Source organism: Macaca thibetana, chromosome 3, assembly GCF_024542745.1.
Source record: "Macaca thibetana thibetana isolate TM-01 chromosome 3, ASM2454274v1, whole genome shotgun sequence".
In the NCBI taxonomy this organism is placed as follows: domain Eukaryota; kingdom Metazoa; phylum Chordata; class Mammalia; order Primates; family Cercopithecidae; genus Macaca; species Macaca thibetana.
The window spans coordinates 156710334-156730111 of record NC_065580.1 but is presented as its reverse complement, the minus strand read 5'-3'; the positions used below and the strand labels follow the sequence as shown (position 1 = coordinate 156730111).

Sequence of the window (19778 nt, the reverse complement as noted above, 5' to 3'; positions counted from 1 at the left end):
AGGGAAATGCAAACTAAAAAACCAAAATGAGGTATCATCTCACACATGTTAGAATGGCTATTATCAAAAACATGAAAAAAACAAGCACTGGTGAGCATATGGAGAAAAGAGAAGCTTTGTACTGCATTGATAGAAAAGGAAGTTACTATACTCACTATAGAAAACAATATGGAGCTTCCTCAAAAAAATTAAAAATAGAACCACCATATTTTCTAGCAATGCCATTACTGGGTATATATGAAAAGGATATGAAATCAGTATGTTGAAGAGATAACTACACTTCCATGTTCATTGTGGCATTGTTTACAATAGCCAAGATATGGAATCAAGTGGCTAAGTGGTCACCAGCAGATGAATGGATTAAAAAATATGTGGTATATATATACAATGGTTACCAAAAAAAGGGACGAGTTAAAATAAAATAACTGTAATCCCAGCACTTTGGGAGGCCAAGGTGGGCAGATCACGAGGTCAAGAGATTGAGACCATCCTGGTCAACATGGTGAAACCTCATCTCTACTAAAAATACACAAATTAGCTATGGGTAGTGGTGCATGCCTGTAGTCCCAGCTACTCAGGAGGCTGAGGCAGGAGAATTGCTTGAACCCAGGAGGCAGAGGATGCAGTGAGCCGAGATCGCGCCACTACACTCCAGTCTGATGACAGAGCAAGACTGTCTCAAAATAAATAAACAAATAATAAAAATAAAAAATAAAACAAAATAAGGACCTTCAGCCTTAAGACTATTCAGCCTTAAGAAAGAGTGAACTATAGCCCTTTGTGACAATATGGATGAACTGGAGAACATTATATTAAGTGAAATAAGCCAGGCACATAAAGGCAAATACCACATCAACTAACTCATATGTGCAATCTAACAAGGTTGATCTTACAGAATGGAGAATGGTTGTGGTTCTCAAGGGCTGGAGTTACTGGCGAGATGTGTGTCAAAGGACACAAAATTTCAGGAGGAAAAGTCCAAGAGATCTATTGTACAACATGGTGACTATAGCTAATAATTTACTGTATTCTTGAAAAATGCTGACAGTGAATGTAAAGTGTTCTCAACACAAACATGATAACTGTGTGAGGCAGCCTATATGTCAATTGATCAGATTTAGTCATTCCACAATGGATATATATTTCAAAACATTATACTATACACAGGAAATACATATTATCTTATTTAAAATGTAAATAATACATATCATTTTATTTATAATGTAAAAAATCATATATATGCATTTAAAATCAATATATAATATATGCAATATATAAAATATGTTGCATATATTTATATAATAAACATCAAATATATATTTATTATATGAATATATTTTATATAATAAATTGTATATATTTATTATAGGCATATATATAATAAATATATATTACACATATATATAGCATTCTTTGATATTGAAACCAATCTTACACACTGTACCTGCTTTGATTTCTAGAATACAGGAATTTTAAGTCATTCTACCTCCAGGACAAACCTATCTGAAGGAAACCATAGAAGCTGAGTTCTGTGCTCAGATATCCTACCTTTCTCTTCTGCAGACACTTGAGAGCATAAATCCCCAGGGTAGCTGAGTAAATGCATGCATTTAAGCGCAATGAAGCATGAGTGCTTTCTTGCATCATTTAAAAAGGGAGGACAGTGAAAGTTCCCACGTCACTAGTTTTCTTTTCTCGCATTAGGGTATTAAATTAAAAAGAGAATTTAAATTCTCATTTTAAATAATAAATTAACATAAAAGGATTACACATTTAATACATTACCATTCTATTTTTCCCCAGGTCTATATTTCTCCTGTATTATTCATAACAGAAGCTCTGCAATTCCCAAGTCGTTGTTGAAAAATAAATACGAAAAAGTTGTGGATGGCTGCAGTGTATGGCCACACACAAAAGACTCCAGCAAACTGGAGCCTAAGTTAACCATTGCTCCACTTTAATGAGGAACTAAAATAGAAAAATAACCTCAAAATGTTGTCCTTTCCATAAACAATATTGTAACTAACTCCAGTATCTGAAGAGATAGCAGGAGAAAGTGGAAGAAAGCGACAGATTAACAATGAAAGACCTTTCCTTGCTGACAGAGTCGGGTTTGGAATTCGGTGCAAGTTGATAGTGCCAAGGTTGGAACAGCTAATGAGCAAATGTCTGAAAGCGGGAGTAGGGGAACTGCCAAGGCTATTTCTGTGCACAAAGCTGTCCCTTCCCTAGGCCAGATGACATTTGTTGTCAGCCCTTGAAGAATGATGCCATTAGAAGACGGCATCCCTAGCCGCTCACCCCGAGTGGAAGGCGAGCGGACAAACTCACAGCACTTTTTTTTTTTTTTTTGAGACGGCGTCTCGCTCTGTCGCCCAGGCTGGAGTGCAGTGGCCGGATCTCAGCTCACTGCAAGCTCCGCCTCCCGGGTTTACGCCATTCTCCTGCCTCAGCCTCCCGAGTAGCTGGGACTACAGGTGCCCGCCACCTCGCCTAGCTAGTTTTTGTATTTTTTAGTAGAGACGGGGTTTCACCGTGTTAGCCAGGATGGTCTTGATCTCCTGACCTCGTGATCCGCCCGTCTCAGCCTCCCAAAGTGCTGGGATTACAGGCTTGAGCCACCGCGCCTTAACTCAGCATTCATTTCCCCACTTGCACCAACAGCAATCCAGTAAGACGTTATAGTGACAGACGAGACGCAGCATAGGACAAAAAGCTGCATGGAAGCAGGATTTTAACATCAAAATGTGCAGAACAGTGTTCCTGTTGGGCTACGGTACACAAAGTGCCACCAACACAAGAGCTGGAAACCCTGGCAGTGACATCTAATTCTCCCTTCGATTTGAAGGAGGACAGGGTAAAAAAAAAAAAAATTGTGGTACATTAAAATGGGAAATTGCCACAAATATAGACACTGAATGAAACATGTAAAAGTGGATGTTTCTGGTTGTTCTCTGCATTCCTAGCATGGCCATTTCATCTCACTACCGGCAAATATTAACTTTTAAAAATCCTTATAAAATATAACTCTGAAAGCTTGGTGCTCCTTAGACATTTATTTACCTGTAATTTTAACTATCTTTCTCTATGAATTTTAGTCTGCTTTCCTGTCTATTTTTTTAAATCCCCATGGTCTGAAGCCAGAATGGTGATACACAGGCACTTTAGACCAATCCCGTCACCCAAAGGCTTTCGCCAAGGCACTTAGGTGCCACATCACTCCTCTCAGCCCCTCCATCTCCCAAGCAAAAGCTTCTGGAGTCATTTCTCATTCTGACCTGCCCTCTTTCACCAAATCCATTCTCTGCTTTTCCTCTCTCCAATTCAACAAATTCTATCTCTCTTAAATCAGTCCCTCAATATCTTTTGCCCTACATTTTAACATGTTGTTTGTCTTGACTTTTAAAATAGCTTTATTCCAGGGTCCTTTGTATTCATCTCTCTCCACTCCTACCCCGGTTTCCCACTGCAATACGAATTATTCTTCTGGGAGTCACCATGGGGTTGTGTTGGAATCAAAACATCTGCGTTTGAGTCTTGAATGTATTACTGGAAGACTGCGCAGCCTCATCCCTCTTCTATTCTTTCCCTGATTACACTTTATCTACATTACAGAGTCACTGTATTAATTAAGGTGACACAGATGAAAGTGTTTTGTAAACTACAAAGTTTTATATAAATATAAATAGAAGGTGACATTTTTATCCCGCAGTCAATTAACTTTCCTGGCAGTGTTGATTCCCAGCAATTAGAACACTCAATTAAGCACCGTTCAAGTTCAATGTGGCACCTAAAATGGGAAAGACAAAGCTTGAAAATGTGTTAAATATAAATCTGCTTGTTAAATTGAAATGAAGTGAAAGAAGAGATTTGGACTTTTACTTCTGCCTATATGTTTGAAGGCAGCAAACTTGCACTTCTGGATAGTTACATATATTTCACAACTGCTTAAGCTTCAACCACCATCAATAATAAGCATGTTATTTATATCAATCTTTGAAATTTAAAAAATTTATTGCAGGCATATGCTCTAAAATAAGCAAAGGGTTATGACTACTATCAAAAAAAGACATGATGAAAAAATAGTATTGTTTCCAAATATCATCTAAACACATATGCACATACTCTCCGCTATATCCAGTATTTAAAATAAACCTCCTGGAGGCAAGATAACAGTAATTTGGTTTCACTGTTGGCAGCAATATTGCTGGGATCAACTGGGTCACTTCTACTTCCCAAGGAAGCCAATTTTTAAGGCTTCAGGTTTGCTCTTCCAAAATTAGCTGGGTGAAAGAGTCACTGTGTGGTCTCCCAGGAAAGGCAGTGGAGCTGCATTTACATGAAAAGACTAAGAAAGTCTCTTTCAAGCCTAACCCACAGGGAGAGCCAAAATTCTAAGTCCTTTCCTAAAATTCAGCTGATTTCTTATTTTCCTCCCCTAATACTCGGTTGTTAATTTTTAAAAAGCCTTGATGAACTACAATCCTGACCGTTGGAGTATAATTTCATTTACATATTAATATTTCTTTTAAAAACATTTTATTTGTTGATTTATTATTATTATTATTATTATTATTATTATTATTTTGAGACAGAATCTTGCTCTGTCACCCAGTCTGGAGTGCAGTGGTGCTATCTTGGCTCACTGCAACCTCCACCTCCTAGGTTCAAGATATCCTCCCTCCTCAGCCACCCGAGTAGCTAGGATTACAGGTGTGTGCCACCATGCCTGGCTACTTTTTGTATTCTTAGTAGAGACCGGGTTTTGCTATGGTGGCCAGGCTGATCTTGAACTCCCGGCCTCAAGTGATCCTCCTGACTCAGTCTCCCAAAGTGCTGAGATTAAAACATTTTAAAACGTAAATTTAAATGTTCAGAAGTCAATTTGTTTAAGACCCTTCTAAGTTCTGAGTAAAGGCTAAGATTGTGAATGGGGTATAATTGTTACTGTGTTTTGGAAGTAGTTCACCGCAGCCTTGCACTCCTGGCCTCAAGCCATTCTCCTGTCTCAGTCTCCGGAGTAGCTGGAACTACAGTTGCGTACCACATCACACCTAGGCCTCCCAAGTAGCTGGGATTACAGCAGTGTGCCTCTGCACTTGGCTGTTGAAGCAAAGGTAATTTGGGTTCTTGCACCTTGCAACCAATAGGGTCATAGTCAATACATGGATCTGTGCCAATCTAGGAAATCTAAAAAGTGATAAACTTACATTTCAAACAATCCTTGTTTGAATTTTTGTCAGACTTTATCTTCAGATATTTGGTGAAAGGTTCTAATGTGAGCCTGACTGGGGGCTGGGGCAGCCTGTCCATACGAAGTCAAAACCTGCGGTGTGGTGCATGAAGTCCTGTGAGGGTCCCACCCACGCTGTGGTGTTGAGCATCATCTGTTCACTGATGTCCCCAGGTCTGCAGCCTGGATTCCTGAACTCTACTCTCCCATATCTAATTTCCTACTGAGAGCATCCACTTACTTGTTTAGTGTGTATTTCAATCTCAACACATCGATAACTAGACTCCTCATCGCCTTCCTTAAACCGGTCCACTGCATCTTCTGCTCACTCAGTAGAAAGCAATGCCATTCTTCCTGACACTCAGGTCAGAAGCCTGACCTGATCCTTGATGTCTTTATGTTCCTCACACCTGTATCCAACCACTAGGAAAACCGATTGAATAGACCTTCAAAACAGATCCAGAGTCTGTCTTCTACCCATCACCTCCTCTACTCTCCCCCACCACCATCTCTCACTTGGATTCACTTTCCAACAGGTCATTCTACTTGCTCCCTTTCCCTGCATAGACCATTCTCAGCACAGGAATAAGATGCATCCTTATTCTTTTTTTTTTAGAGATGGGGTCTCACTATGTTGCCCAGGCTGGAGTGCAGTGGCTGTTCACAGGTGCAAATACAGTGCACCACAACCTCAAACTACTGGACTTGAAGTATTCTCCTGTCTCAGCCTCTGGAGTAGCTGGGACTACAGGCTCATCCTACCATACCTGGCTAAAAGCATCCTTTTAAAACCTTAGTCTGGCCATGTGACTTTTCTTTTTAAAGTCATACAACAAAGCCCCCATCTCACTCAGCAGAAAACCCCATGTCCTGAAAACCGAAGTCCTGATCTAGTAAGTCCCCCATGAAAAGGTTCTGCTCCTTCTGACTCAGGACCTCTTAATGTTTTCTTGTTCACTTGGCTCCCGCCACACCAGCCTTTCTGTTATTCCTCAAGCTTGCCGGGCAAACTCTAAACATCGTGGTTCTATCTCTTCCCTTTACCTATGAACTGTCTCAAACCCCTCCACATCTTTGCTCAAAGTCTCACTTTTTCAAGGCAGCTTTTCCTGACTATTCTGATAAATTTTGCAAGCCTCAAATCCCAACAACTTCCGTTTCTTTCCAGGCAATAAAATACCACATAAAATAATATTTTCCTTCCTTTGTTTGCAAGTACTTGCAAAGGAGCTGACAAGTTTTATACTATATGATATGTGTTTAGAAGAAAAGAAGCTGCTGAAGACAAAATTATTCAATAGAATTACTTCCTAAAATCACAAATATATTGTTTCTAAGAGACGACAAATTATTCTTTTGGCCATAAGCTAGTTTGAATTGGTTTCTGTCACTTCAAAAGGATCAAGATGAATACACTGATTTATAATGATCTGGCAAATTTAAAGAGCAAAAGTTAATGATTCAAAGAGCTTTTGTTTAAATTTATGTCTCCTAAAAATTACATTAAAATATTATACCTATTTATTCAATGGACATACTTCTGGAAATTTTTCTTGAAAAAAATGATCTTAAAATCAGACAAAGGCCAATGCATAAAGAAGTTCATTTGATACCTTATTTGTAATGGTCAAACATTAGAAATAAACTCAAATTTTAGCACTGTATTAGATGTTTTCAAAATGTAGCTCACAGACCTGTAGGGATCCCTGAGACCATTTTAGGTGATTTCTAAGAAGAAAATCTTTTTCATGACAATGCTGAGGTGCTGTTTGCCTTTCTCATGGTGTCGATATTTGCACCGTTGGAGCAAAAGCCATGGTGGGTGGGACTGCCGAGCCTTACCATGAATCCCAGCAGTGACACTAACAGGATGACTGTTCATTGTACTGTTTACCAACGCATAGTCTGAGTTGGATTTTTAAAAATGCCAGATTCATTTACAGACACTTAATGAAGCAAGAAAAAGAACAGTTTTGTTACATTTTTACCCTAAAGCTCATGTTATTTTTAATGTTGTATGTCCTGTGTAATAAATGGGAAGAAGGCACAGTGTGTCCTCTGCCTCCTGAGCAGCATGGGGCTGTCTTCTTCATGTCAGAGTATGTCTGACGTGAATGTCATACTTCATGTCAGAGTATGTCTGTGCTTGCTTAAGTTGCAAATTTGAGCAGCTGCTTTTTTTTTTATTTCATGGAATTCCATTTCTTTCTTAAAAGAATGGCTACCTAAAATCAATGGTTATGCAGTCTTTTCTATTTGTCAAACAATTTCTTACAGAGAAATGAGCCTATCACTCCTACGATTACAATTGATGGTGTTTATTATAAATAATAAAATTGAATCTTTCAAGAAAGAATAGAATTTTAGAAAACTTGTGTCCATCAGCATGAACTTGACAGTTTACTTGAAGACTTTCTGATGAGATCATGGTAATGTTCGTAGTTGTGATATTTTGATATTGTATAACAAATTGTATCAACATTGGGAAGATCTGCATAACACGGTGAACCAATCACTTCCAAATGATCAACTTTTTATATTACAAAATCATGTGTGGGTAAAACGTTCCTTCCAAGGGTATGACAGACCAGTGAATTTTAAGATGGCAGAGTACAGCAAATGTGTTGATATGGCATCTGACTATGGCAATGAACCATTAAGATACTGCCATGTTTTAATTCTCTGCATAGTAGGGAGCACCATTAGGTGTTTTCTGGTTTATTCACTTGCTTTATTTGTTTATTGTTTCTCTCTCCTGACTGAGAAGAGAGTCAATGAGGGGAAGGACTTGGCAGACCTTTTTCATTATTGCATTCCTCCGTGTCTGGAGTAGTGCCTGGCATGAAGCAGACGTTCTGTAAATGAGGATTAAAGAATAAACACAACCACAAAGCGAACCTTTATGCAGCTCTTACCAGCCTGGTTTACCAAGAATATCCAGTGATTCGAGGAAACTCTCAAGATACATGGTTATTATATGTGCAGCCATATCTAATATACAGTACACGATACATATTCTACCATATATAATGTATGTAATATATATATGCCCCATAATAATAATATACTATATTATTATTTTCGTGTGTGTGTGTGTTTGTAGGTGTTCTCAATAAAGTAAAACTCACAGGGTCGGTAGGAAAAGAAGGTTGGGGAAGACCACAGGAAACCCATGCAACTTTGTAACAAGGGCAACTAAAAGCCAATTATTGGTACTTGGGGAGATACATTGGACATCTCAGAAAGGCAGCTCAGTGCGGCTAGAAGCAACACCCACAGGTTTTAGAAACAGTTTTATAACATATTAGTTCTATTCTTAGGACCTACCTCAGGTAGATTATTTACATAATTAAAACAATTTTATTTCATATTCAGCTCAGGAAACTGACTTGGAGAATAGAAGAAACGAGCCTATCTAAGGTTCTGCCACTACAAAGCTGTGTATCCTTGGATGAGTCTGATCACCTTATTGTTTTTTCTGGTAAGGAAATTATAGTTGAAATGCAGGATCTCTAAAGATCATCCTGACAGGTAGATTCCACGACAGTCCATGCCATGATGCAAATAATTTAATGAGAAAAACGCTCTGTGGAATCCTTTAAACATATAATTTCTATGTTGTTGCTTTGACCTGCTCATCTACAGAAGATAAGACATTTGTTTGAAATCCTCATCCAATACAGAAAATCCCTTCCAGTTACATTCTAAGAGACCTTGCTTTTAGGAGGTTTGAGGAAAAGAAAGTTATCTATTTAAAAATTATCTGAAAGACGACTAGATAACCAAGCCAATGATGTGCTTCTTTTTTTTTTTTTTTTTCCTGTTGTAATGTTAACAACACATGCCCTCTGGAAAACCCAGCCAAAATTCCACCTGGAGAGAAAATTAGATCAACTAAAGGTCCTGTGAAGATTCAGTCAGTAGTAAAGAGGATATCTCATGTTCTCTGTCATTCTTCACCCTGTACAATTATCCTGCTCTAAATAAGCAGATCTTAGATTACCTGACTTCAAATCATTGGTCTGGGAAGTAGTCGGGCTTTGGAATGAGATGTGTGGGAACGGGAAGAACAGGGCTTACCTTTCACGGTCACATGGACGCTCTGGCTGGTGGACAGTTGTGGTTGAACCAACACGTTGCACGTGTACTCCCCCTCGTCCACTTCCTTTTGCACATCCGAAAGTTTAAGAGTTCCATTGTTCTCAAATGCCACTTGGCGGTGGTTGAAAGGAAGCAGGTTAGAGTTCTTGTACCATTTAATGGAGTAATACGGGTAGCCAATCACACGACAGTGAATATATGTGTCCCGTCCCGCTATTGCTGTGATGTTTTTCATTGGTCGAATGCTTGCAGGCCCTGGAGAGACACAAAGAAACTCTTGAAAATAATTTAAGGGTACATCTCATGTGGGGAGATGGGGACGCTTTTCCTTGAGTTAAAAATGTAGATTCTATTCATGTAAGCACATCTTTTTCGGTTAAACAAATATTTTTGCATGTGGCATTTTCTACAAAGAAGGTTTTTCTTTCCTTTTCTTAAATTCAAATGAATTAAGTGTTAAATACTTTATCTGCTACTTCTATGAAAATGTTTTGAATTAAAAATTACAAGATAAAAGGCAATTTAATTAATAGAAAGCAACTAGTCTACACTGGACAATCATGCACTTTTGGTGAAAACACTGGCAGCCATTGATCAATTGTTTAACTCTCTCTGTAAAATCCAGGATGACGATGGAGGTTACGCCACGTTGCAGCATGAATGTAAGTTTAATACCATGTACATGAAGGTTTACCATGAATGTGGAAGAACCGAAGAGGAGGAGAAGGGAAAGGGCATGCAGAGCATAAACCAGGAAAGGAAACATCAGGTGAACGGATCTAGAGTAAAAAAGAACAAGCTGACTACAGAAACCAAAATGCCATTTCCAACATTAACCCAGTCAGTGCCATTCCTGAGTAGGAAGGAGAGGGCAGGAAATGGAAAGCAACAGTTAATCCGCTCTGGCATTCCAAGACCCAGCTCGGTGCATGCAGAAATCTTCTTCTCCACTACAATGAGTTATGTGTGTTTTTTTGAGGAGCTGATTTGACAAGCACCTCTTACGTTTATTCGAGCCTGGTACAGGACGACTCCCGCCGAGTTGTTGGCAGTGCAGCGGTAGACTCCCCCGTCCCGGACCTGGGAGCTGGAGATGTTCAGGTAGCTGACCACGTTCCCCTCCGACGTGATCATCTGGCTGATGCGGTGACTGCCACCCTTGAGAATGGGGTCGTCGTCCAGCGTCCACGTGATCGTGGGCAAAGGTGTTCCCTTCACGTTGCACATAAGGGAAACCGGTTCTGCCGGACTCACCACCTTTTCACTAAAGGCAGAAATAATTTTGGGAGTTCCATCTGCAGGAAAACAAATTATGGAAGAAAGTGGCACATACAAATAATTAAAGAACTTCCAAGTACATTTCTTTAATGTCTAGGAGGTAGATGTCGTAGTTGTTCAACATTACCAAAAAGGTCTGGTTTTATTGATAAGGCAAAACGTTAATCAGAACAAGAGTTCACTATTTTCAAAACAGGTAAGCACAGCATTAGCAAGCTTTCATAAACTGTTTCTGTATTTCCTGACTGACTTAAGAGGAATGGTAATACAACTTAGATGTTCGGGTTAAACAATCACAGCTCCCAAGAAGTCCCTAGTTTAAAACTGGTGTTTCCTCACACAAAGTTATAAATAGAGGGAAAATTCACATCCGCTCACCCCCACAGTCACTTTATCTGTTAGGCTGATGCAAGAGCGATTGCAAAAAGTAATGGCCAAAACAGCAAATACTTTTGCACCAACCTAATACTTCCTCAAGTTATTTGGGGTTTTCTCACTAGGGAATTGTTTACAGGAATAAAGGAGACTACTGAGAGATTGATGATCTCATCTTCATCATTTTCTCATAAGAATTCCTCTTTTACAGCTTTAATTACAAATGGTAACTGCATGCAAACTTCCATGAAGTCTCTGAGGATGGGCAGAAGCTAAATAAAGTTTGCATTAAATGCCGTGTATTAAAAACCTCTAAAGATCCCTTAAGTAGGGTGGGTACTTAAGCATGTTTTAAATATCTCTAAAAGTAACTTAAGTAGGCCGGTCATATAATTTAACATCCAACGTGGGACACTTTTGAGGCTGAAACAGAAACGACTGCTAATTATGCCAAGAGAACAGGCACGACCCAGAACTGTTGCAGGCAAACTAGGATCTTAATCTTAGAGAAGTTTCCACAGAAATTTTCAGTATGTTTACATAGATCAAATTTTCATATTCCATTATTTTTCTATCATCCATATGGGTTTTTTCTCTTATTATAGTTACAAATGCATGTTTCTTTTATATATGTTTTTCCATTTATAAAAAGCAATACATGCATATTAAAGGAAATGTATGAAAATCAGAAGAAAAGTTACCAATAGGTCAGCCAGCCTCAGGCATACAAATCAACACTGTGACACATTTTTTCTAGGCATAAGTGGGTCATTTTGACATAATTGTAATTACATGCCACAGGATTTCTGAGTCTGGTAAGAGACCTTGCTGGAGGGGACATTTTTTATTTTTTAAAAGAATTTTTGTGTTCAATTAAAGGGTTGTCCCATAATGAAAGATAAGAATGACTAGATTTTTTTTTTTAGTTTTTAATTTTTATTATAAAAAATATATCTCCATTTCTGAATATCTTTCTTCTTGAAAATTGGAAAGTATTATCAACAAAAACAAAGGAGGCAAGCAAAATTTAGGATAGCTTGCAATTCCATCAGGGAAAGGCAACAGTGAATGGTTAATAGGTCCAAACATCCTTGAGGAAAGTGCCACTCATTCCCCCAAAACCTTGCGGCCTAGTTTTTGGCTGGGGAGGCCAGTTATGTAGGGCCTTCATGATGGTGGGGCTGTGCTGCAGCTCTTCCCTCCACCCCTCTACCATCTATTCCTTCCCAAATTCCTGAATCTCACTTATTCATTCCAGCTCATGTTTCAGGTGGCTGGAGAAGGCCCTGGAGTTTGTTTTCTCCAAGATATGCTCATAAGTAGCATATTGCAGTGTCCTTGGGTTGTAAGCATTTTGTCTCTTACTGGCAGAGATGAAAAAGAAAACTTTAAAATATTAACATGCAAAATCGATGCTTTTGTCTTTAACACACTGCAGACGTTGCCTCATCACGTCCTGTGTTTAATTTTATGGAGAAGTTAGATGTCATCATGATTGCTATTCATTGTCCGTGATCAGTCGTTAATGTTTAGGAGTACTGGAGTTATTTCACGTGTCCTTCATAATTCCGTGGTTTTTGTAAAGTGTGTTTAGCTGTAGATTTCTTTTCACTCGTTTTTACATTAAGCTCTGAAAACTCATGGGTTTAGCAAAGTGTTCTTCGGTTATACTTCTCTTTTTGTAGGTAAATTTTACATACAGTGAAATATACAGATCTTAAGTGTACAGCTTAGTTTTGCTAAATATACACACCAGAATAACCACCAAAATGATCAAGACATAAAACATTTCCATCACCAAAATTCCCTAAGGGCTCCTTTCAATAAACCCCCATCCAACATAGATCACTGCTATGATTCCTCTTAGGATGTGCTGGTTTTGCCTGTGCTTGAGCTTAGAAGAAACATAATAATAGAGTATGCATGCTTTGTACGTGCATATATTTCATCACAACCAGAGTACACTTAGAATATAATTAGAAGATGTGACTTTGGAACGGTACTATTATTTAACACACTGTCCACAGCAAAATTCTGTCTGTTGACCACTAATATCTTTCGTCACCGTTTTTTTTCCAGTGGAGTCTGTGTCACCCATTATTTATGTTTCATGTCATTTCAGTCTCTTTTCATCTGGAATATTCTTCAGCCTCTTTTGTGTTTCTTGACTTTTATATTTTTGAAGAGTAATTTTGTAGTCAGTTGCTGAAATTGGGTTTGTCTCATATTTCCTCATGACTAAATGCAGGTTGTATATTTTTCCCAGAAATACCATGGAAGGTACGTGTTTTATGTGCCTATTGGCCATGTTTCCTTTAGTGAGTATCTGCTCAAATCTTTGGCCATTGTTATATTAGACTGTTTGCCTTTTTGTTCTTGATTTGTTGTGGAATACAACAAATTTAAATCTTTATGTATTTGAAATACAAGGAAATATATATAGAGAGAGTATCTATGTCAGATATCTTAAAATGATCTGATACATTTGTCAGATATCCTATAGAGATTATATATATCTGTCAACATATATATAGCACATATATTTGTGTGTGTATAAAATATTTTATCCCAGTCTGTGGTTGCCTTTATCTTTTCTTAATAATGTACTTGTGTTGACATTTAATGCTTTCTGTGTCCTAAGAAATTGTTACCTATTTGCAAATCATGAAGAATTATTCTATGTTTTCTTTTGGAGACTGTATTGCTTTATACTTTATATTCAATTCTATATGGATAGCAACTTAATTCTGTGTGGATATGAAGTGTGATGTAGGGATTAATACTCATTCTTTGCCATACATTTATTGAGTTGTTTCCGTGTTAATTTGTTGAAAAGGTACATATGTATGTGTGTGTATGTTTTTTGTTTTTTTTGTTTTTTTTTTGTTTGTTTTTTTGGAGACAGTGTCTCCCTCTGTTGTCCTTGGTGTGGCACAATCTTCCAAGTAGCTGGGACTGCAGGTGCACACCACTACACCTATTTTCTTTCTTTTTTTTTTTATAGAGACGAAGTTTTGCCATGTTTCCCAGGCCAGACTCAAACTCCTGGGCTAATAGGATCTCCCTGCCTCAGCCTCCCAAAATACTAGGATTACAGGCACAAGCCACCATGCCCTGGTTTTGCTTGAAATCACATTTATCATTTTATAGAGAATTGTTAACTTAAGAATGTTTAGTTTTCTAATCCTTGAATATGGTATATCTTTTCAATTATTTAGGTTATTTCAATTTTATATTGGCAGAGTTTTGTATTTTTGTATGTTGAAATCTTTCATATTTGTTTTAAATATATTCCTATGTTTTATGTTATTGTAAATGAAAGTTTCAAAATACTAGTTTCCAATTGTTTGTTCTCAGTATACAGAAATAAAATTGCATTTTGTATATCATACTTATATCCAATGACTTTTTAAACTCACTTTTAGAAATTGCTTTATTGTTTCCTTGTCATATTCTTTGTAAACAACAATGCCTGTAATTAAGACAGCTGCAAATTTTCCCTTTCCAAACTCCATGTATTTTATTTCTACTCAAGTTTAACTAGGGTTGCTAGTATAATGTTGAATAGAAATGGTGGATGTGGGCATCCTTGCCTTGGTCTCAATCTTAAATGAAAAACATTTAGTGTTTAACCAGTAAGTATGATTTTAGCTGTAGATTGTTCACAGATGCCACTTATCTGGTCAAGGATGCTCTCCAGAGTCTCCAGTTTGCTGGAGATTCTTTATGCTGAATGGATTCAAGTTTCATCAAATGATTTTTTCTGTATATATTGAGATAATCAATTGGATTTGCTCCCTTACTCTATTAATATAGTCACTTACACAGATTAGATTTTTAATGTTCTTCCAATCTTGCATTTACAAGATAAGTTCCATTTACACACACACACCCCTATATGTATATCTATGTGGGTGTATATGTTTTAAATTACGTCTACTAAAAGTTAAGATTGCAGTACTTTATGTGAAATGTAAGACCCTTGCAACAAATAATTCTTCCCTTTTTGTTATTACATCTATTATATTAATTCTATAATAAAGTGTTGGTATTGTATTGTATTGTATTGTACTTTTAGAGATGGAGTCTCACTCTGTCGCCCAGGCTGGAGTGCAGTAGCAGGATCTCAGCTCACTGCAACCTCCACCTCCTGGGTTCAAGCTATTCTCCCGCTTCTGCCTGTAGTTGGGATTATAGGCACGTGCCACCACACCTGGCTAGTTTTTGTATTTTTAATAGAGACGGGATTTTGCCATGTTGGCCAGGCTGGTCTCAAACTCCTGACCTCAAGTGAGCCGCCTATCTCTGCTTCCTAAAATGCTGGGATTACAGGTGTGAACCACAGCACATGGCCAAGTGTGGTAATTTTATTAATGTTATAATCATCAATTGTTTAAAGAAATTAAAAAATAAAACACAATTTTGCTAAATATTTATGAATATGTTTACCATTTCTCATGGTATTTGTTCCTATAGATATGTTTCCATTTTATGTTCCGTTTCTGTTCCATGTTATGTATATCCTATAGATGTAAGTGTCCATTCTCTATATCCGGCATGACTTCATTTATCATTTCCTAATGTGCAGGGCTGCTGACATCATATTCTTTCACCTTTTTATTACTGAAAATATCTTTATTTTGCCTTCATTTTTAAAGCCGGTTGTTGTTGGTTTTTTTGCTATAGAAGTCTACGTTGGCAGGGCTTGTGTCTTTGTTTTTCATTTTCTCTTCAATATTTTAAAGATGTTGCTCCATTGTCTCCTGTCCTCCAAAATATCTGATGAATCATCCACCATTTGTTCTTGATGTCCCCTTTATGTAATATTTTTCCTCCCTCAGATTTTTAAGTTTTTCTCTTTATCTTTGGTTTTTAGCAGCTTAACTCTGATGTACTGACATAGAATTTTCTTTGTGTTTATTTTTGGAGTGTGCTGAGTTTCTTAGATCTGCAACCTTACTTTTATGCCAAAGTTGATAAAACTAAGGTCATTATCTCTTTGAATACTTTTTTCTTCTGCATTCCCTCTCTCCTATTTTTCTGGGCCTCTAATCATATGTGTCTGTCAGGTTATCTGATGATGTCCTACTTGTCACTGAAGCTCTAATCATTTTCTTTGTAGTCTTCTTGCTTCAGATTGGATAATTTTCTAAGATTTATCTTCGAGTTCACTGATACTTTCTTCTTCCTTCTCTAATCTTGTATTAAAGCAAATGTGGTGATTTTTTTCATTTCTATGGATTCTTTTCTACAGTTTCAGTTTCTCTGTTAGTCTTTCCCATACGTTCACTCTTTCAGTCCATATTTTCCTGTAAGTTACTGAACATATTTTAAATAGCAGCTGTAAAGTCCTTGTCTGCCAGTTCTAACGTCTGGGTCCTCTCATGATTTGTTTCTACTGCTTGCTTTGTCTTGTGTCCTTTGGTTGCAGAGTTCTGTGTTTTGTATGTCTATTTTTTTTATTGCACACTTGCATTCTCCCCCCGATTTTTGGAGTTCAGCTGTGTCCTCAGTGGAAGAGGATACTCTCCAATTTGCTTTTGGTGTCTCTCAAGTGTCTATATATACTTTTGCTTTTCCCAAAGTTTCTTGTGTTTTATCATCTTGGGACTTATTCTGATATATGCTATTTTACCATTCCCAGAACTGGAAACCTTTATTATTCTTTTTAAAAAATCATTCCATTTTCAAGGTATTATGGTTTTATCCTGAACCTATAGTTACTAAATTCCACTTTATAGCCTCATAGGAAATATTCCCAGATTCTCCATTGTATCTATGGTCAGTCCTAGTTCACAGTATTACAAATTTTTATAGTTTTACTTTAATCCATCGCTATTTCAGTGAGAATAATTGGAGTATTTTTGTTTTCCACAGGAAATTAGCCAGACATTCTTTTAAAGCAGGTACTAGATATGTATTTGTAATTCCATTTCTGCTTTCTTTTGCTACATTAGCACTGTCATCTCTCAGAAGAGAAAAAAAAATAAAGTGAAGCTTCTTGTCCTGAATGGAAGCTGACATGCGACAAATAAATCCGCGAGTGTGCTGGCGGTGCTCCTCGGCCCCCTTTTTAGTTCAAGTGACAGGCTCTTTTGGAGATGAAAGCAGACATTATTTTCCCAGGGAGACCTGAGTGTCTTTGAAATCTTTCTTGCTGTCACTCTGATAACCTGAACTCTTCTGACATCATTATGGATTATCAATATGGTCTTTAGGTTTTCTTAGTTGCACGAAATGGTTGCCGAGGTAACTGGGCCTAGACAGGTAATCTCTCTTTTTTCTACAAAGAATCTAAAAATAGTGACTATGTAAGGACTAGAGTGCATCATCATTAGCAAACTGGTTCTGCACAAATTGATTACTTTCTTCACTTAATTATTATACGGAACACAGTGTCAGGCATTTAATATGAATACCATGCTTTCAGCTAATTTCACCTCTGCTTTAAAAATCTCACTGTCTGCAATGAAACGACTGAATCAAAATAGGAATCTCATTGCTAAACCTGCTACTTCTTAAAAAAATTAGCTAAGGTTTAAAAAAGAATAACAGAAATATGGTCTTATAATCAAGATATATTTAAACTTATTTTCATATATCAATGTGTTTTATTCATTCTCCCTTTAGGCTATATCAAAATCATTTTATTATTTTAATCAATTGATATCAGATGAATTTTAAATTATATAGAAGGACATAATTTCCAACAAGACACACAAATACATAGATAGAAGCTAGTCCAATCATGTAGTGATAAACATATGTTGCCCGTGATAGCTTCTTTCTCTGGCTGACTGATCAGCTTGAAGATTTAGTATGCAGTAACCAGTTAAAAAAAAAAAAATAGCAAACTGTACCACATACCTAAAACCTGTTATTATACCACAAAATAATTCCTCACAAATTTCATTTACTTAAATCTGTGAACATCTGGATGGATCTAGGGACAACTGCAGCAAACAGATGCCATTTTTTCACTCCACCAACCGCTGTATTGACATCTCACTCTGCATTTTGAATCTGAAGTTGTACGTCTCCACTGGAGGCTATTGCCCACACCCCACCCAGCGAACACCTGGCAATGTCTGGAGACATTTTTGGTTGTAACAACTTGGAGGAAGGTGCTCCTAGCATACATCTAGTGGAAAAGGGCCAAAGACGCTGCTAAAGATCCCACAACACATAAAAAAGTTTCCCAAGATGCCTGTTATCCCAGCACTTTGGGAGGCTGAGGCAGGGGTATCACCTGATCAGAAATTCGGGACCAGCCTGACCAACATGGAGAAGCCCCATCTCTACTAAAAATACAAACTTAGCCAGGTGTGGTGACTCATGCCTGTAATCCCAGCTACTTGGGAGGCTGAGGCAGGAGAATGGGTTGAACTGAGGAGCTGGAGGTTGCGATGAGCTGAGATTGCGCCATTGCACTCCAGCCTGGGCAACAAGAGCGAAACTCCATCTCAAGAAAAAAAAACAAGAAAAAAGTTCCCCAAGCAAGGTATTCTTGAAAGACCCTGGTCTAGAGATGAATGATCAACAAAAACTGTGGTTAATTGTGGTTTTTCTAAGATTTCATTCTTGGCAAATAACTTACAACTAACGAGTGGGTAACATTTATGTTACTTTACATTACTTCTAATATGAAACAATTTCATTCTCATCAGAACTTTCTCTCCCATTTGCCTGATTTAGCTTGAAAAATTAGGGTAGAGTAGTAGCTGGTGAGACAGACAGAGAGCCCAGAACTGAGTGATCAGCACTGCTTTGCCCTGTCTTCTTCTTTTCTGAGGGCTCTGGGTTTGGGTTCTTTTTCAGCCATACCCTGTAACGAGGCCCACTGACCTTCAAGGACCACCTGCACATAGTCTTGAGCGGACAGCTTGTCCTTGCGCACAAAGCACTGGTATGCGCCCCCGTCACTTTTGACCATGTGATCCATAATAAGGTTTTCGTGGTTGATCCCTGTGATCCTCACATTTTTTCCAGGGTTGAGGATTTCACCATTGCGGTACCAGGAGAGTTCCTGGTCCTCAGTTCCTGTCACGGTGCAGGACAAGGAAACTTGGCTACCCACGCTGCTTTTAACCTTCCTGGGACTGATGGTGGCTTTCAGTGGCTCTGGAGGTTTTAGTAAGAGAGAGAGAAAAAAAGGTAAAAACATCACTAGATAGCATTTGGACAACAGGCTGGACTTTCAACAAAGCAAGTGCATCACTGCAGTCATACTCCATACAGTTCCTACGCGCCATATTATTTCACAGAGGAACATTTTGTTTGGGAACATCCTCTTCGCTATTTTTTATTTCTGGCTTTATTTCTCTATGCAACAAATGGAATAATGTTGGTCAAACTGCCTTCTCACTGAGTCTATGTGAGGATGTTGATATAAATCCACTGACAGTAAGAAATGCAGGCCGGGCACAGTGACTCACACCTGTAATCCCAACACTTTGGGAGGTCAAGGCGGGCAGATCATGATATCAGGAAATCGAGACCATCCTGGCTAACATGGTGAAATCCCATCTCTACTAAAAATACAAAAAATTAGCCGGGCATGGTGGGGGGGCACCTGTAGTCCCAGGTACTTGGGAGGCTGAGGCAGGAGAATGGCATGAACCTGGGAGGTGGAGCTTGCAGTGAGCCAAGATCGTGCCACTGCACTCCAGCCTGGGCGACCAGAGTGAGACTCTGTCTTAAAAAAAAAAAAAAAAAGCAATGTGCTGGCTACCAATAGTGACATAAGTATTGAACATTGAACATATAAATCCTAATTTGCCTTGTCCCAAGG

General features: G+C 38.1%; 1 protein-coding gene across 2 annotated transcripts in view; it reads right to left on the bottom strand.

The window, feature by feature from the left end:
• The window catches only part of DSCAM (DS cell adhesion molecule), an 861731-nt gene that overhangs the window by 296892 nt on the left and 545061 nt on the right, over positions 1 to 19778 (bottom strand). For both annotated transcript variants that reach the window (XM_050784546.1, XM_050784547.1), the window contains 3 exons: positions 18833 to 19108; positions 10333 to 10629; positions 9314 to 9589 (listed from right to left, as the gene is read on the bottom strand). In XM_050784546.1, the coding sequence (XP_050640503.1) occupies positions 9314 to 9589; positions 10333 to 10629; positions 18833 to 19108 (849 nt within the window). The remainder of the gene's footprint in view (positions 1 to 9313; positions 9590 to 10332; positions 10630 to 18832; positions 19109 to 19778) is intronic.